The sequence below is a fragment of the Rattus norvegicus genome, chromosome 14 (assembly GCF_036323735.1).
Source record: "Rattus norvegicus strain BN/NHsdMcwi chromosome 14, GRCr8, whole genome shotgun sequence".
Classification (NCBI taxonomy): Eukaryota; Metazoa; Chordata; class Mammalia; order Rodentia; family Muridae; genus Rattus; species Rattus norvegicus.
The window spans coordinates 43269644-43283678 of record NC_086032.1 but is presented as its reverse complement, the minus strand read 5'-3'; the positions used below and the strand labels follow the sequence as shown (position 1 = coordinate 43283678).

Below are 14035 nucleotides of genomic sequence, written 5' to 3'. Positions count from 1 at the left end.
AAACACAGGTACCTGTAGGCACACAGTCTCTTCGGAGGACTTGCGCGCCCAGCAGCTCCAGCATGGGGCTTTTATAGGGTTTGGGGAAGCAGAAGCGGGCGTACAGAAGCAGATGCATAGTTACGGGGATTGGTGGATTCAAACGAGGCATATAGACATGTTCACATATGATTGGTTATTTCACAAGATGAGGTAATAAGGTATAGCTACACACATTGGCAGGTTTGAATCATATTCGAATGAGGTTGTAACATGGTAAGAGTACGTGCGGGCTGGGACGTCCTGAATGTCGGGGGGGGGGGGGGGCTAGGGACTTATCCCTTCCTGCCAGATCCGGTACTCCTAGTCTGTTCTGTATTCCTTTCCTTTTATGGTCTGTTAGTTTTAACGGTGACTCGGCCCTAGGTATCTGGGCGTGCCTGGGCTTGTTCAAGCCTGTTGCAACTCTGAGTTAAGACTCATGGGGTGGGTCTTTCATTTTCCCCCATTTTCTTTTAGACTTGAGTAAAATCCTTTAATCAAATCGAATTCTAAGGAATCTCTTCTTGTTGTCTTACCCTCTGGTATTGTTGGGTGAGAACAAGCGTCTGAATGACTGAGAGTCTGTTCTTTATGAACTGCATCAATCTGTTTAGAAGGCAGGGGCCAAAGAGGAGGATTAGGAGGAGGATGATTAAGGGTCCCATCAAGGTGGACACCAGGGTAGTAAACCAAGGGGATCGTTTAAACTACCCCTCGAACCAGCCTTGTTGGGAATCAAACAGCTTCTGTCTCTGGGCCAAGCGTTCTCGGAGCTTAGCCATGTTATCTCTCACTAATCCTGTATGGTCTGCATAGAAACAACATTCTTCTTTTAGAGCAGCACATAGCCCTCCTTCGCGAAGGAACAGCATGTCTAGCCCTCTCCTATTTTGTAAGACTACTTCAGACAAAGATGTTAAGGACTTTTCTAATGCACTCACGGATTCCTCAATAGCTTTTAGATCTGCATTCATGGCTGCTTGTAGCTGATGAAAGTGACCCGTCTCGATGAGGGCGGTGGTCCCCGTCCCTATACCTGCAGCCATTCCTCCTAAGGTGATTCCTCCCAAGAGTAGAGCTAGGGTCATGGTGATGGGTTCTCGCCTGAATCGAGTCAGCCTCTCAAAATGTGAGTATATGTACTCGGGCCCATGGTAGGTGACCTTAGGCCAAATTTCTACCAGTACACAGTAGTCTGAGGATCTGCGGAGGATTGCGGCGGAGATACAAGGTGTCAATCCAGTGTTACAGGCCCAATAGGTGCCTGTAGGAGCTGCTAGGTAGTAGCTTCCAGTGGGGATCCTCTCGGTGATAGCGCAGAGGACCTGGTGAGTGGGGGGTATGGTCCCTATACAGAGTCCCTGTCCTGAGACTTCCGGCAACGTCAGCCTATGGCTAGGGAGGGTTGTGCAGCTGGCCGGGGCTGTAGTCTGATTAGTATAATTCCCCATGACTGCCACACCCTCATAATAGGGCGGGCTAGAGACCAGGCACAGCCAGCATTCTTGGGTCTTGTCAGGTTCTGAATAATTGAGTGCCAAGTATGCCCCGGTCACTAAGTTGATTAGCCGGTCTCCCGTTCCTAGCAGCTGAGGGGCCGGTGTGGAAGGGTCCCTAGTCGGGGAGGGAGTTGTCAAGATATCCCCGGAGTTCTGAGTGGTGTTTAGCCATAGTGGGGGTCCGACCGGGGGGCAGTGCCGGTGCTGGTCGGGAAGGGGGCTTTTGATCCATGAGGACTGGGTTTGGACCAATCTCTTGTGTGACCCGTTCTCTTACCAGTTGGAGGGAGAACAGGAGTCCTGGGTTAGTTTGGCCAGGGGTATACAACCGTATCCCCCACCTACGCCCCACCTTCCAATCTATGTTTTTACCTTGATCTGTGAATTCTATTGTAATTCGAGATTCGCCTGGAGTCTCAGGGGAGAAGGCCACTAAGTCCCCCTTCTTGGTCCCCCACCATCCTCGAGTGTAAGTCTCACACCCCCACTTAGCGGAGTAGAAGGTCTCAGGACCTCCGCACTCCCGTGTCCTCTTACCTCCGGGACAAGTATACCAATCAGAGTGTCTGCAGGGTGGGTATGAGTTGTGGGGAGTCCGCTCAGTATGCTCCCAGGAGTCCTTAGCCAGTTGACAAAGGTCGAAAGTCAAAGGGGGCCACCAGGTTCCTTCAGCATGCTTACCGTTAGCTAGGACTTGAGACCAGCCCGTCTCTAAATTAGTTATTATCCAGGACATATTATATACCTGGTGGGGGCTAGCCCCCAGACTCGCCCCAGCCCTAGTCCATAAGACAGTTAAGAGCAACAACGTGAAAATCTTAGCTTTAGGGGGTTTTGAGTGCGTTGAGCCTTCCATGTCTGGGGTGCGATGTTGTGATCTGCCGTTTCCTCAGGTCGGGCTGCCTTGGCATGAGATGCGTGGATCCAAGCCGCAATTCCGTCTACCTTCAAGGCTGTCGGGGTAGTCAGGAGAACTGTATAGGGCCCTTTCCACCGAGGCTCGAGATTCTTGGTCTGATGTCTGCGCACCCACACGGTGTCTCCGATCTGGAACGGGTGCGGCACCGTCGGTTGTTCAAGCCTGTCTTGGTAGGCCGCGGCTAGAGGTTTCCAGATGTCTCTCTGCACGATTTGTAGGGCCTGAAGATGTGCTGCCAAGGAAGGGCTATTAGCGAATTCAGCGATGTTTGAATCAAAGAAATTGATAAATGGGGGTGGGGTCCCGTATACTATTTCAAAGGGAATCAGGCCATGGGAGCCTGGTGTATTCCGGGCCCGGTATAGGACTAGGGGTAGTAGGGACACCCAATCCTTTGAGCCAGTTGCAAGCGTTAATTTAGATAAAGTCTCCTTAATTGTTCTATTCATGCGCTCTACCTGTCCTGAACTTTGGGGTCTATAAGCACAATGTAACTTCCAATCAATCCCCAATAACTTGGCCACCAACTGACTTACCTGGGAGACGAAAGCGGGCCCGTTATCTGACCCCAATACTTGGGGCATTCCATACCTGGGGAAGATTTCTTCGAGGAGCTTCTTGGTCACCACCTTGGCCGTTTCATGTTTCGTGGGGAAAGCCTCTACCCATCCGGAGAAGGTATCTATGAACACTAAGAGGTATTTGTGTCCGTACATACCAGGCTTGATTTCAGTGAAGTCAATTTCCCAGTGGGTACCAGGCCGATGTCCTCGGGGACGGACTCCTTGTCCAATTTTAGCTTTTCCTGGGTTTACCTGAGCACAGGCCCTGCAGCTTTCAGTCACCTCCCTCAAGGCCTGATCTTGTCCCAGGAGGTAGGTGTCAATCTCTTCTCGTCTTAAGAGGGTCTTCATCTTCTTGAGTCCCAGGTGTGTTAATTTATGTAGGTAGGAGATTAATTCAAAGGTCATCTTTGTAGGCATAACTGTTTTCCCTGTGTAGACCCACCGTTTTAGTTGTGGGCACCAAACGGCCCCCATTTTCTGTAGGAGCTTTGTGTCCTCCGTGGTGTAGAGCCAACCGGTCTGTTCCGGCTGTGGAGACGTGGGTTGATCTTGGTCTTTTAAGGACAGAACTTGGGTGCCCATGGCGGCCTCACGCGCTGAGACATCAGCTAGCCGATTTCCCCGTGCCTCGGGGCTGTGTCCCTTCTGATGCCCTGGGCAATGTATAATGCTCAGTCTTTTTGGTAGGAACAGAGCTGCCAGGAGGGCCAGAATTTCAGTCTTGTTCTTAATGTCCTTACCCTCAGATGTGAGCAGCCCTCTTCTCCGGTAGATCTCTCCATGGATGTGTGCTGTAGCAAAGGCGTAGCGGCTGTCTGTATATACATTCAGCCTCTTACCTTCTGCCATTTTGAGCGCCTGGGTTAAGGCAATGAGTTCAGCCCGCTGTGCGGAGGTACCAACAGGCAAGGCGCTTGCCCAGATCACTTTGTCCTCCGTAGTGACCGCGGCTCCAGCTTTCCGTTCCCCGTTCACCAAGTAGCTGCTACCATCGGTATACCACGTATGGTCAGCATCCTGGAGAGGTCGGTCCGATAGGTCTGGTCTGGTTCCATGTACTTCTGCAAGGATCTGCAGACAGTCGTGCTGTTCTGCCTCCTCTGGCAAAGGAAGCAGAGTGGCTGGGTTGAGAGCGACCACAGGCCCAAACTGGACCCGTTCCGCATCCAGTAGCAAGGCTTGGTAGTGGGTCATGCGGGAGTTAGAGAGCCAGCAGTCAGGGGGCTGTTTTATCAAAGCCTCCACTGCATGGGGTGCCAGGATGGTGAGTGGCTGACCCAAGGTCAACTTCCCAGCGTCTTTAGTTAGGACGGCAATGGCTGCCACCATTCTCAGGCATGGTGGCCAACCGGAGGCCACAGGGTCTAATTTCTTAGACAGGTAGGCTACCGGGCGCTTCCAGGGTCCCAGTCTTTGTGTTAGGACCCCCTTAGCATACCCTTGCTTCTCATCCACAAATAGTTCAAAGGGCTTGGTGATGTCTGGGAGACCCAAGGCAGGGGAGGACAGCAAGGCCCGTTTAATGTTATCAAATGCCTCCTGTTGTTCTGCCCCCCACTGGAAGAGCACCCCCTGTTTAGTGAGAGGGTACAAGGGGGCTGCCATCTCGGCAAACCCAGGAATCCAGAGGCGGCAGAATCCCGCCGTTCCTAGGAATTCCCGTAGCTGTCGGCCATTTCTTGGGGCTGGGATGTTGGCCACGGTCTGTTTCCTAGCTGGAGTCAGCCATCACTGTCCGTCCCTTAGTTGATAGCCTAAATAAGTAACCTGGGTCTGGCAAATTTGAGCCTTTCTGGCAGAAGCTCGATAGCCCAATCGCCCCAAAGTCTGCAAGAGGGATTCTGTTCCCTGGTGGCATGCTGTCTCAGAAGTGGCCCCTAGAAGAAGGTCATCAACAAACTGAAGAAGTATAAGAGTGGGATGCTGGACTCGAAAGTCAGCCAAGTCCCGGTGTAAGGCCTCATCAAAGAGCGTTGGGCTGTTTTTGAAACCCTGTGGTAACCTTGTCCAAGTCAACTGTCCCGAAAGCCCCATTTCAGAGTCTTTCCACTCAAAAGCAAATAAGGGCTGGCTTTCTGGGCTCAGCCGGAGGCAGAAGAAAGCATCCTTCAGATCTAAGACCGTATACCAAGTATGAGTGGGAGGCAGGGTGCTGAGTAGGTTATAAGGGTTTGGCACAGTTGGATGAATATCTTCTACTCTTTTGTTGACCTCTCTCAAATCTTGTACCGGCCTATAGTCTCCAGTGCCGGGCTTCTTAACAGGTAGCAGAGGCGTATTCCAGGGTGACCGGCAAGGGACTAGGATGCCTTGGTCTAAGAGCCTCCTGATATGTGGCTTTATGCCCTGATAAGCTTCCCATGACATGGGGTACTGTTTAATGGAGACAGGAGTCGCGGTGGCCTTTAACTGGATAATTAGGGGAGGCTGTTGGAGCGCCAACCCCATCCCGCCAGTCTCCGCCCAGGCCAGTGGGAATTTCGTGACCCAAGAGTCTATTTCTGGAGATTTTGGCTTGTCCTGTTCTGGTTCATATAATCTATATTCATCTTCTAACTGAAGGGTTAAAATCTGAAGAGGAATACCGCGGGGCCCGGTTACTCGGGTCCCTCCTTCTTCAAAATGGATCTGAGCTTTTAATTTGGTAAGCAAGTCACGGCCCAGCAGAGGGTATGGGCAGTCCGGAACATGTAAGAAGGAATGGGTCACCTTACCAGTAGCCAGCTGAACCCGTCGATCTGTAGTCCAACGGTATCTCTTGCTGCCAGTGGCTCCTTGTACCCAGGCCGTCCGGTCGCTGAGTTGTCCAGGGGTCTGGGTGAGGACTGAGTGCTGGGCTCCTGTGTCCACCAGAAAGGTGACTGGCTGCCCCCCAACTTCAAGAGTTATCCTGGGCTCAGGGGGGGGGCTCCTGGCCCTGACCTCCCTAATCTTTATCTAGGGCCAAGAGGGAGGTCTGTGGGCGGGGTCTTCGGAGCCCGCTGGGTTTCTTAGGGCAATCTCTGGCCCAGTGTCCTCTTTCTTTGCAATACGCACATTGATCCTTATCTAGCTTTGGCCCCTTTCGAACTCCCACCCTCTCTCCCCTTTTCTCTTGACCCTGAACTACGGCGGCCAAGATTCGACTCAACTCTCTGCTTCTTTTTCGGTCTCTCTCATCCTTTTCTCTACGTACTCTATCTTCCTTTTCTTCTTGTGTCTCTCTCTTGTTATAAATTCTTTCTGCCTCCTTAAGTAAATCCTGCAGTGTATATCCTTGTAAATTTTCTAGTCTCTGTAGCTTGGCCCTGATATCTGGTGCTGCCTGCCAGATGAAGGACATGGAGACATTTGTCATTTGTCCTGGATCATCTGGATCATAAGGGGTATACATGCGATAAGCTTCCTTAAGTCTCTCTAGGAAGGCTGAGGGAGTCTCCGCAGCCTCTTGTACCACTTGTTTCACCTGAGCCAAATTGGTGGGGCGTCGTGCCGCCCCTCGGAGACCCGCTAGGAGCAACTGGCGATAAAGGCGTAGGTGTCTCCTACCTTCAGCCGTGGTGAAATCCCAATCAGGTCTCGTAAGTGGGAATGCGTCATCGATCTCTTCCAGGAGCAAGGTGGGGCGTCCATTGTCCCCCAAAACATGTTTCCTGGCCTCTAAGAGCACTCTCTGCTTCTCCTCAGAGGTCAGGAGGGCCTGTAAAAGTTGCTGTATATCATCCCAAGTGGGCTGATGGATAAGCAAGACAGATTCTATCAGGTTGGTGAGAGCCACCGGATCCTTAGAAAAGGGGGGGTTGTGTTGTTTCCAGTTATATATGTCGGCCGCTGGGAACGGCCAGTATTGCATCTGGCCGCCAGCCCCTTGTCTAAGCGGAAAGGCCTGGGAGGTGGAGTCTGGCGTCACCTCGCGTCGTCCCCGAAGTCTTCCAGCCACAGGGGAAGGGGCCGCCTCGAGTCGAGGTCTAGCAGGCGGCTCCACTTCCTCTTCTCTTGGCGGGGCTGTAGGTACAGGGTACGGTGGAGGTTCTTCCAACAGGAGATCTATAAGGGGGGAATTTGGGTCCTCTGGGAGGACAGGTTTCGGGGGAGGGACTTTGGGAGACTCTTCCTTAGTTAGAGCAGGATAGAGAGAGGAAGAAGCAACCAAAGGGTCAGGTGGGCTTGGGGAAAAAGGTTTAGGGGAAACAGGAAGCCAATTCGGGTCCACAAAGGGTTCTGCCCAAGGAGGAGGGCTAAATGCCAAGCTCTCCCAGGTGACAATGTAGGCCACCTGGTCAGGGTGTCCGTACGGCTTCTGGCGGAAAATCAGGTCCTTAACCTGCAAAATAGTGGTCTTGTTAAAAGTGCCGTTCACCGGCCATCCTACATCGTAAGTGGGCCACTCGGACGTGCAGAGGGTCTGCCATTTTCCTTTCTTGATCTCGACCGACTGATTACGTGCTCGGTCTCGGACGTCCTTCCAATGGTCTAGAGTGAGACTCAAGGGGGTTGTTAGCGATTGTCCCATGGTAGCTTCAAAGAAAATTAGGGCACAAATTAGACAGACAAATCCAACGATCAGACAAATAACAGACAGACGCACCGCGCGGCTTCGACGTAAAACCCAAAACAAAGAGTCAGATGGAGGTGCCGAGGGTCCGGACCCTCTCCTCCAACCAAAACCACGTATCCCTCCGATACGGGCTGAGCCCCAAAGAACCGGGCTCCAGACACCCTTGGAACGTCTTCCAGGGCTGCGGGGGGAGAAGTCCGAGCTCATCAGCTCCTTCTCTGACCCGCCCAAACGGAGGCGCTGAGGGTCCTGAACCCTGAGACACCAAAGGCCCTGGGCCTTCTCCTCCGACCAAAACCCAGATCTGAGTCCAAAACTGAGAGGAACTGAACACGCGCACAGGACAAGACAAGACAAGACAGGGCAAGACAGATGCCGGCCGGCTTACCTCCCGGTGGGTGGTCGGTGATCTCTGGGCGGAGGATCTCCAGGTCCCAGGTGAGCCCCCAAAATGAAAGACCTCCGGAGAGGACCTTTCCCTCAGGAGGAGACCCCCAAGCGCCCAATGACCGAGCCGAGGCCACTCGGATGCAATCAGCAAGAGGGTTTATTGGAAAACACAGGTACCTGTAGGCACACAGTCTCTTCGGAGGACTTGCGCGCCCAGCAGCTCCAGCATGGGGCTTTTATAGGGTTTGGGGAAGCAGAAGCGGGCGTACAGAAGCAGATGCATAGTTACGGGGATTGGTGGATTCAAACGAGGCATATAGACATGTTCACATATGATTGGTTATTTCACAAGATGAGGTAATAAGGTATAGCTACACACATTGGCAGGTTTGAATCATATTCGAATGAGGTTGTAACATGGTAAGAGTACGTGCGGGCTGGGACGTCCTGAATGTCGGGGGGGGGGGGGGGGCTAGGGACTTATCCCTTCCTGCCAGATCCGGTACTCCTAGTCTGTTCTGTATTCCTTTCCTTTTATGGTCTGTTAGTTTTAACGGTGACTCGGCCCTAGGTATCTGGGCGTGCCTGGGCTTGTTCAAGCCTGTTGCAACTCTGAGTTAAGACTCATGGGGTGGGTCTTTCAGTTTTTGAAAGTATATATATGGTTCTATTTTAGTAGTGAGCCAAGAATATGCACTTTAATGAGCTTTCTTTTATTTTTTATGTTTTATTCTTTCACAATTTATTTTTTTCATTCACATTACATCCAATCAAGGTCCCCACCTCCCTTCTCTCCTCCCAGGCATGCTCTTACAAATCCCTTCCCCTACCTTCCCCTACTACCCTCTCCCCTCAGAGAAGGGGACCTCCTTTAGGTACCACCCCACCCTGGGACATCTAATTCCAGCAGGAAAAAGTACCTTCTCTCCTCCTGAGACCTAACCAGGCAGTCCAGGTATAGGAAAGGGATGCAATGAGAGGCAACAGAGTCAGAGACAACCCCCACTCCAATTATTAGGGAACCCACAAGAACACCAAGCTGCATATCTGCTACAAATGTGTGTGTGGGGGGGTGTTCAAAGCAATTCTTAGAAATATGCTACTCAGGGCTCAGTGGGTAAAAGCATTTGCTGCTAAGCCTGATGACCTGAGTTCAATCCTCAGGACCCAAAGGATGGGAGGGGAGAATGGACTGCTGCAAGTTGTCCTCTGGTCCATGTGCTTCTGCATGCACACACTCTGGTCCATGTGCTTATGTATGCACACACTCTGAATCATGTGCTTGTGCATGCACATACTGTGGTCCATGTGCTTATGCATGCACACACCTGTGCTTATGCATGTACACACTCTGAATCATGTGCTTGTGCATGTACACACACCATGTGCTTGTGCATGCACACACTCTTGTCCATGTGCTTGTGCATGCACACACTCTGATCCATGTGCTTGTGCATGTACACACTCTGGTCCATGTGCTTGTGCATACACACACTTAGGCACCTGCACATACATGCGTACTTGCACACACACACACAAGTAAATAAATGCTTTTTATTCATTTTACTTTATATGTATTTGGATATCTATATAACATATGTCTGTCTGGTTCCAAAAGATCAGTTCCCCTAAACTGAAGTTGCAGATGTCTATGAATGTATGTAGATGCTGGATAAAATCTGAGTCCTTTGGAAAAACAGGCAGTGGGCATGCTTAACCTCTGAGCTATCTCTCTGGTTCCAATAAATGTGCCATTGTGGGTGGGGTGTTCAGATAAGGTCTCTCTGTGTAGCCCTGGATGTTCTGGAATTCACTCTGTAGACCAGGCTGGCCTCAAACTCAGAGAACCACTTGCTCCTGCCTCCTGAGTGCTCGAATTAAAGGTGTGAGCCACCACTGCACAGCTACATGTAACTTTTAAAAATTAAAAACAGTCAATCTGTCCAGACAGAAAAGAATTCAAATAAATTAAAAGTCACCTGTCCAAAGGTAGTTACTACAGCTCTTCTTGTGACAGGTTAAAAAAAAAAAAAAAAAACCCGAAGCAAAACAAGCTGATTTCTATCAACATTCAGTGCTGACCACGGAAGTCATATGTCATCAAATCAGCATTAAGACAATTATCAAGACTACACCATGGGGGCTGGAGAGATGGCTCAGTTCATATGAACTGACTGGTCACATGGTGGATCATGACCATCTGTAATGGATCCTATGCCCTCTTCTGATGTGTCTGAAGATGGCTACAGTGTGCTCACATAAAATACATACATAAATACATCTTTAAAAAAAAAACTATGGGGCTGGAGAGATGGCTCAGTGGTTAAGAGCACCGACTGCTCTTCCTGAGGTCCTAAGTTCAAATCCCAGCAACCACATGGTGGCTTACAACCATCTGTAATAAGATCTGATGCCCTCTTCTGGTGTGTCTGAGGACAGCTACAGTGTACTCATATACAATAAAATAAAATCTTTAAAAAAAAAAAAAAAAACTACGCCATGGAAAAATTTTCAGCTGATGTCAGCAGGGAAATACCCTCTAAAAGGTAGATGGGAACACAGAAATGTAAAAACATTTTGTTCTGTTATGGAGACTTGGTTTGCTTGCTTATTCTTTTGTTCCTTGGGCTAGGATCTCAATACATAGCCAGACCAGGGCAGAACGCACTATGCGGCCCAAACTGGCCTCAACCTTACTTTCATGCTCCTGCCTCAAGCCTGCAGAGAGCTGAAATTGTAAGTGTGTGGCACCATGCATGGTGACGATGATATTTTAAAGTAAAATATAAGTTTTTTATTTTGTTCTCTACTCAATCAATAGCCTTAACAACCAACAAACTTACAAATTACATGATGATATTTTGACCAATATGTATGCGACTAAAATCTGTCAGATTTGGGGGTTGGGGATTTAGCTCAGCGGTAGAGCACTTGCCTAGCAAGTGCAAGGCCCTGGGTTCGGTCCCCAGCTCCAAAAAGAAAAAAGAAAAAAAAATCTGTCAGACTTTGGAAAATCAACTTTCTATATTATTATTATTATTGTTATTATTATTATTGTTATTATTATTATTATCAGTAGTAGTAGTAGTAGTAGTAGTAGTATTTTGGAGGCAGGGTCACATTATATAGGCCTGACTCACTTGGAACTCTCTACATAGACCAGGCTGGCCTTGAACTCACAGAGATCCACCAGTCTCTCCCTCCCAGGTGCTGAGATTAAAGATATGCACAATCTCATACCTGTCCCTGGAAAATTGAATGTCTTTTATTTATTCATTTTCATGTATGCAAACAAAATATCTTGATCATACCCATCCATCCCCCACCCCGTCCCCCCTCCCCCCTAGGCACCTCCAAGAGGTAGAAAATTAACTTTTCAAATAGCCAGCAGTCCCTTGATGCTCTTAAATGCCATCACCTGTCTTCAAGCCAACCATTGCACCATTGTCTCTCCATGTCATCCCGACTTCTTCATCTCTGTTTTAATTATCTCCCTTGCTTCCCATCACCCATCAAATTTATCAGTCTGGACTTCTGAAGGACTCAAAGCAATCAGCCTGTTGGACATGGAAGAGACCTGAATAAGTATGAGATGTTGGGGCCTCTACTGTCCCTCCAGGGTATTGAGTCCCAAGAGCTGATTCAAAAAGAGAAGGCAGGGGTTGGGGATTTAGCTCAACAGTAGAGCGCTTGCCTAGCAAGCGCAAGGCCCTGGGTTCGGTCCCCAGCTCCGGAAAAAAAAAAAAAAGAAAAAAAAAAAAGAAAAAAAAAAGAAAAAAAAAAAGAAAAAAAAAAAGAGAGAGAGAGAAGGCAGCTAGGTTCCTGTCAAGCCTCTGAGTCTAAAGAACAAAGGTTGACACGCCCTTCAATCAATCATTCGAAAGGTAGATGGCTTTGGACAAGATAGAAGGTAACCTTGGAAAACCATGGGAGGTTATGCAAGGTGACAGAGTTGTGGTTGCAGTCCCTTTGCACTGTCCCAGCAGATTTCTGAGTACCATCCATCCACACAGTTGCAAGATTCAGGTCAAATGGATCATCTCAAGGCAAAACTTTTTCCCTGTGATTTGGCCACAGAGTCAAATCAAAACCCTAAGTGCTGCAGAGAGAGCCTCCCCCATGTTCTCTAATGAGAAACATCTTTACCTTTAGTCTGGAGCAAAGATAACCTGAGATACCTCGATAGCCTATGCAAACACCAGCAACAGAGCAAGAGACCGGGGAAGCACGAAGGTCGCCTTGGCGCTATGGCCGCATGTGCACACTGAGTATCTAGAAATCCAGATTGCGGGGTTGGGGATTTAGCTCAGTGGTAGAGCGCTTGCCTAGCAAGCGTAAGGCCCTGGGTTCGGTCCCCAGCTCCGAAAAAAAGAAGGAAAAAAAAAAAAAAAAAAAAGAAATCCAGATTGCAAATGCTTTGCAAAAATGCAAACCTGTTGCCCTCTAAGCTGTCCTGATTCCTGTTTTAATGCTGATGTGGCCAAGATTTTGTCATGGCTGAAGGCATCTTTCCTATAATCACTGAGAAAGACAAAGAGCTATTTTGAAGACACTCGCCTTCGTGTTCTTCCCTATCTGGCTGGTTAATCTTTGTTAGTTTTCTAAAACCATTTAATTATACATTGATTCATTCGTTCACTCACTTATTAGGGGAAGGGCGTGTGTATACTACAATGCATGAGATCAGAAGAAACCTTTTAGGGGTTGGTTCCCCACTTCATGTAGCCCAGGCTAACCTAGGACTCCTGATCCTCCTGCCTCTACCTCCCAAGTGCTGGGATTACAGGTCTGTGGTGCTCTTTAGTTTCCACGCCTGTGTGCACAACCCCAAAGGGAGTCGCTGATCGCTGTGTTGTCTAAGGATAAAAAGCGCTAGATTTGTCAAGGGCTAAGTGACTACAGTGAGATAGGAGTGTCCCCTTGGGTCTACCATCCGCAGCTGTAAAGAAAGCAATCCTCAGAGCTTCCCCAATGATTTTAGCCACAGAATAGCTCAGGAAGAAAGCACTTCCATTCCTTTATTTGATAATTTCACACAGTCTATTTTAATATTCCTTCCCTATCTGAGAGAGGAAGCGTCTTCATTCCTGTTCTTTTTCTCTCTTAAAAACCAGAAACAAAACAACAACAACAATAAAAAAAAAAATCCACTAAAAAGCATGGAGTCCAAAAACCAAGGGTTGGCTCCATGGGGTCTGCCCAGAAATGTGCTTGACATAGCCATCATGAGAGGATTTTCCTCCTCTCAGCATTTGTTATTTACAAATTGCTTCTTCACTAGGGTTGGGACTTTTGCCTCCACTCCTTCTCTGTGTCAGGTTTGATCTTGAATCTGTGAGTTCATGGTAATTAATGCAGACACACAAGGTAGAGAGTGGCAGACTTTGGAGTGCTTGTTCCTTAATGAGATGACTTTATGACACACACCCTCTCCCAGCTCATGAGTCAGGGATCTATGCAGAAGAGGAGGCCAAAGAAGTTGCAAGAGCCGGTGGTGGTAGACAAGGTTAAGGAAACAGCATTTTCCAGACGAAAAAGGCAGATGGGTATATATATGAACTCAGAGACTGTGGCTCAGACCATTGATGGCAGCCTGCTCTGGTCTCTGCTGGCTCCTTGTAGAAACTGCAATGGAGGCTAGAACATGTCTCTGAGGTGACAGCATGCTTAAGATCCTTGGGCTTGGCGTCACATAACATTGATTCCTGCAGCAGCAGAGGCAGGCAGATCTCTGTGAATTCGAGGCCAGCACAGTCTACAGAGTGAGTTCTGGGACAGCCGAAGCTACATGGTAAAACTCTGTCTCAAGTAAGTAAGTAAGTAAGTAATATAAAAATTAAATTAATCCCTGAAGTTGCATATGACAGTCCACACCTGTAACCCCAGAACTTGGGAGGTTAGAATAGGAGGACTGTAGGGTTGGGGATTTAGCTCAGTGGTAGAGCACTTGCCTAGCAAGCACAAGGCCCTGGGTTCGGTCCTCAGCTCCAGGAAAAAAAAAGAAAGAAAGGAAGAAAGGAAGAAAGGAAGAAAGAAAGAAAGAAAGAAAGAAAGAGAGAGAGAGAGAGAGAGAGAGAGAGAGAGAGAGAGAGAGAGAAAGAAA

General features: G+C 48.9%; 3 protein-coding genes across 3 annotated transcripts in view; 2 read left to right on the top strand and 1 right to left on the bottom strand.

Moving 5' to 3' along the window:
• Rplp2l3 (ribosomal protein lateral stalk subunit P2 like 3) overlaps nucleotides 1-14035 on the top strand; it is a 188672-nt gene that overhangs the window by 3891 nt on the left and 170746 nt on the right. The gene's annotated exons all lie outside the window — the stretch shown is intronic.
• Nucleotides 1-14035, top strand: part of Klb (klotho beta) — a 50570-nt gene that overhangs the window by 20854 nt on the left and 15681 nt on the right. The gene's annotated exons all lie outside the window — the stretch shown is intronic.
• LOC134481848 (uncharacterized) lies at nucleotides 2499-5131 on the bottom strand. Its single transcript, XM_063273826.1, has 2 exons — nucleotides 3031-5131; nucleotides 2499-2671 (listed from the first exon to the last, which is right to left on the bottom strand). Exons 1-2 carry the CDS (start codon nucleotides 4608-4610, stop codon nucleotides 2596-2598), a joined length of 1656 nt encoding a protein of 551 aa, XP_063129896.1. The 5' UTR covers nucleotides 4611-5131; the 3' UTR covers nucleotides 2499-2595.

What these genes read in the sequence shown, in the direction of transcription:
- LOC134481848 (XM_063273826.1), bottom strand. Translation starts at nt 4,610, where the DNA reads ATGGCAGCCCCCTTGTACCCTCTCACTAAACAGGGGGTGCTCTTCCAG. An exon ending in CTCGAAGAAATCTTCCCCAG is followed by an intron (nt 2,672 to 3,030) that starts GTATGGAATGCC and finishes CTTCCTTGGCAG; the next exon opens with CACATCTTCAGGCCCTACAA.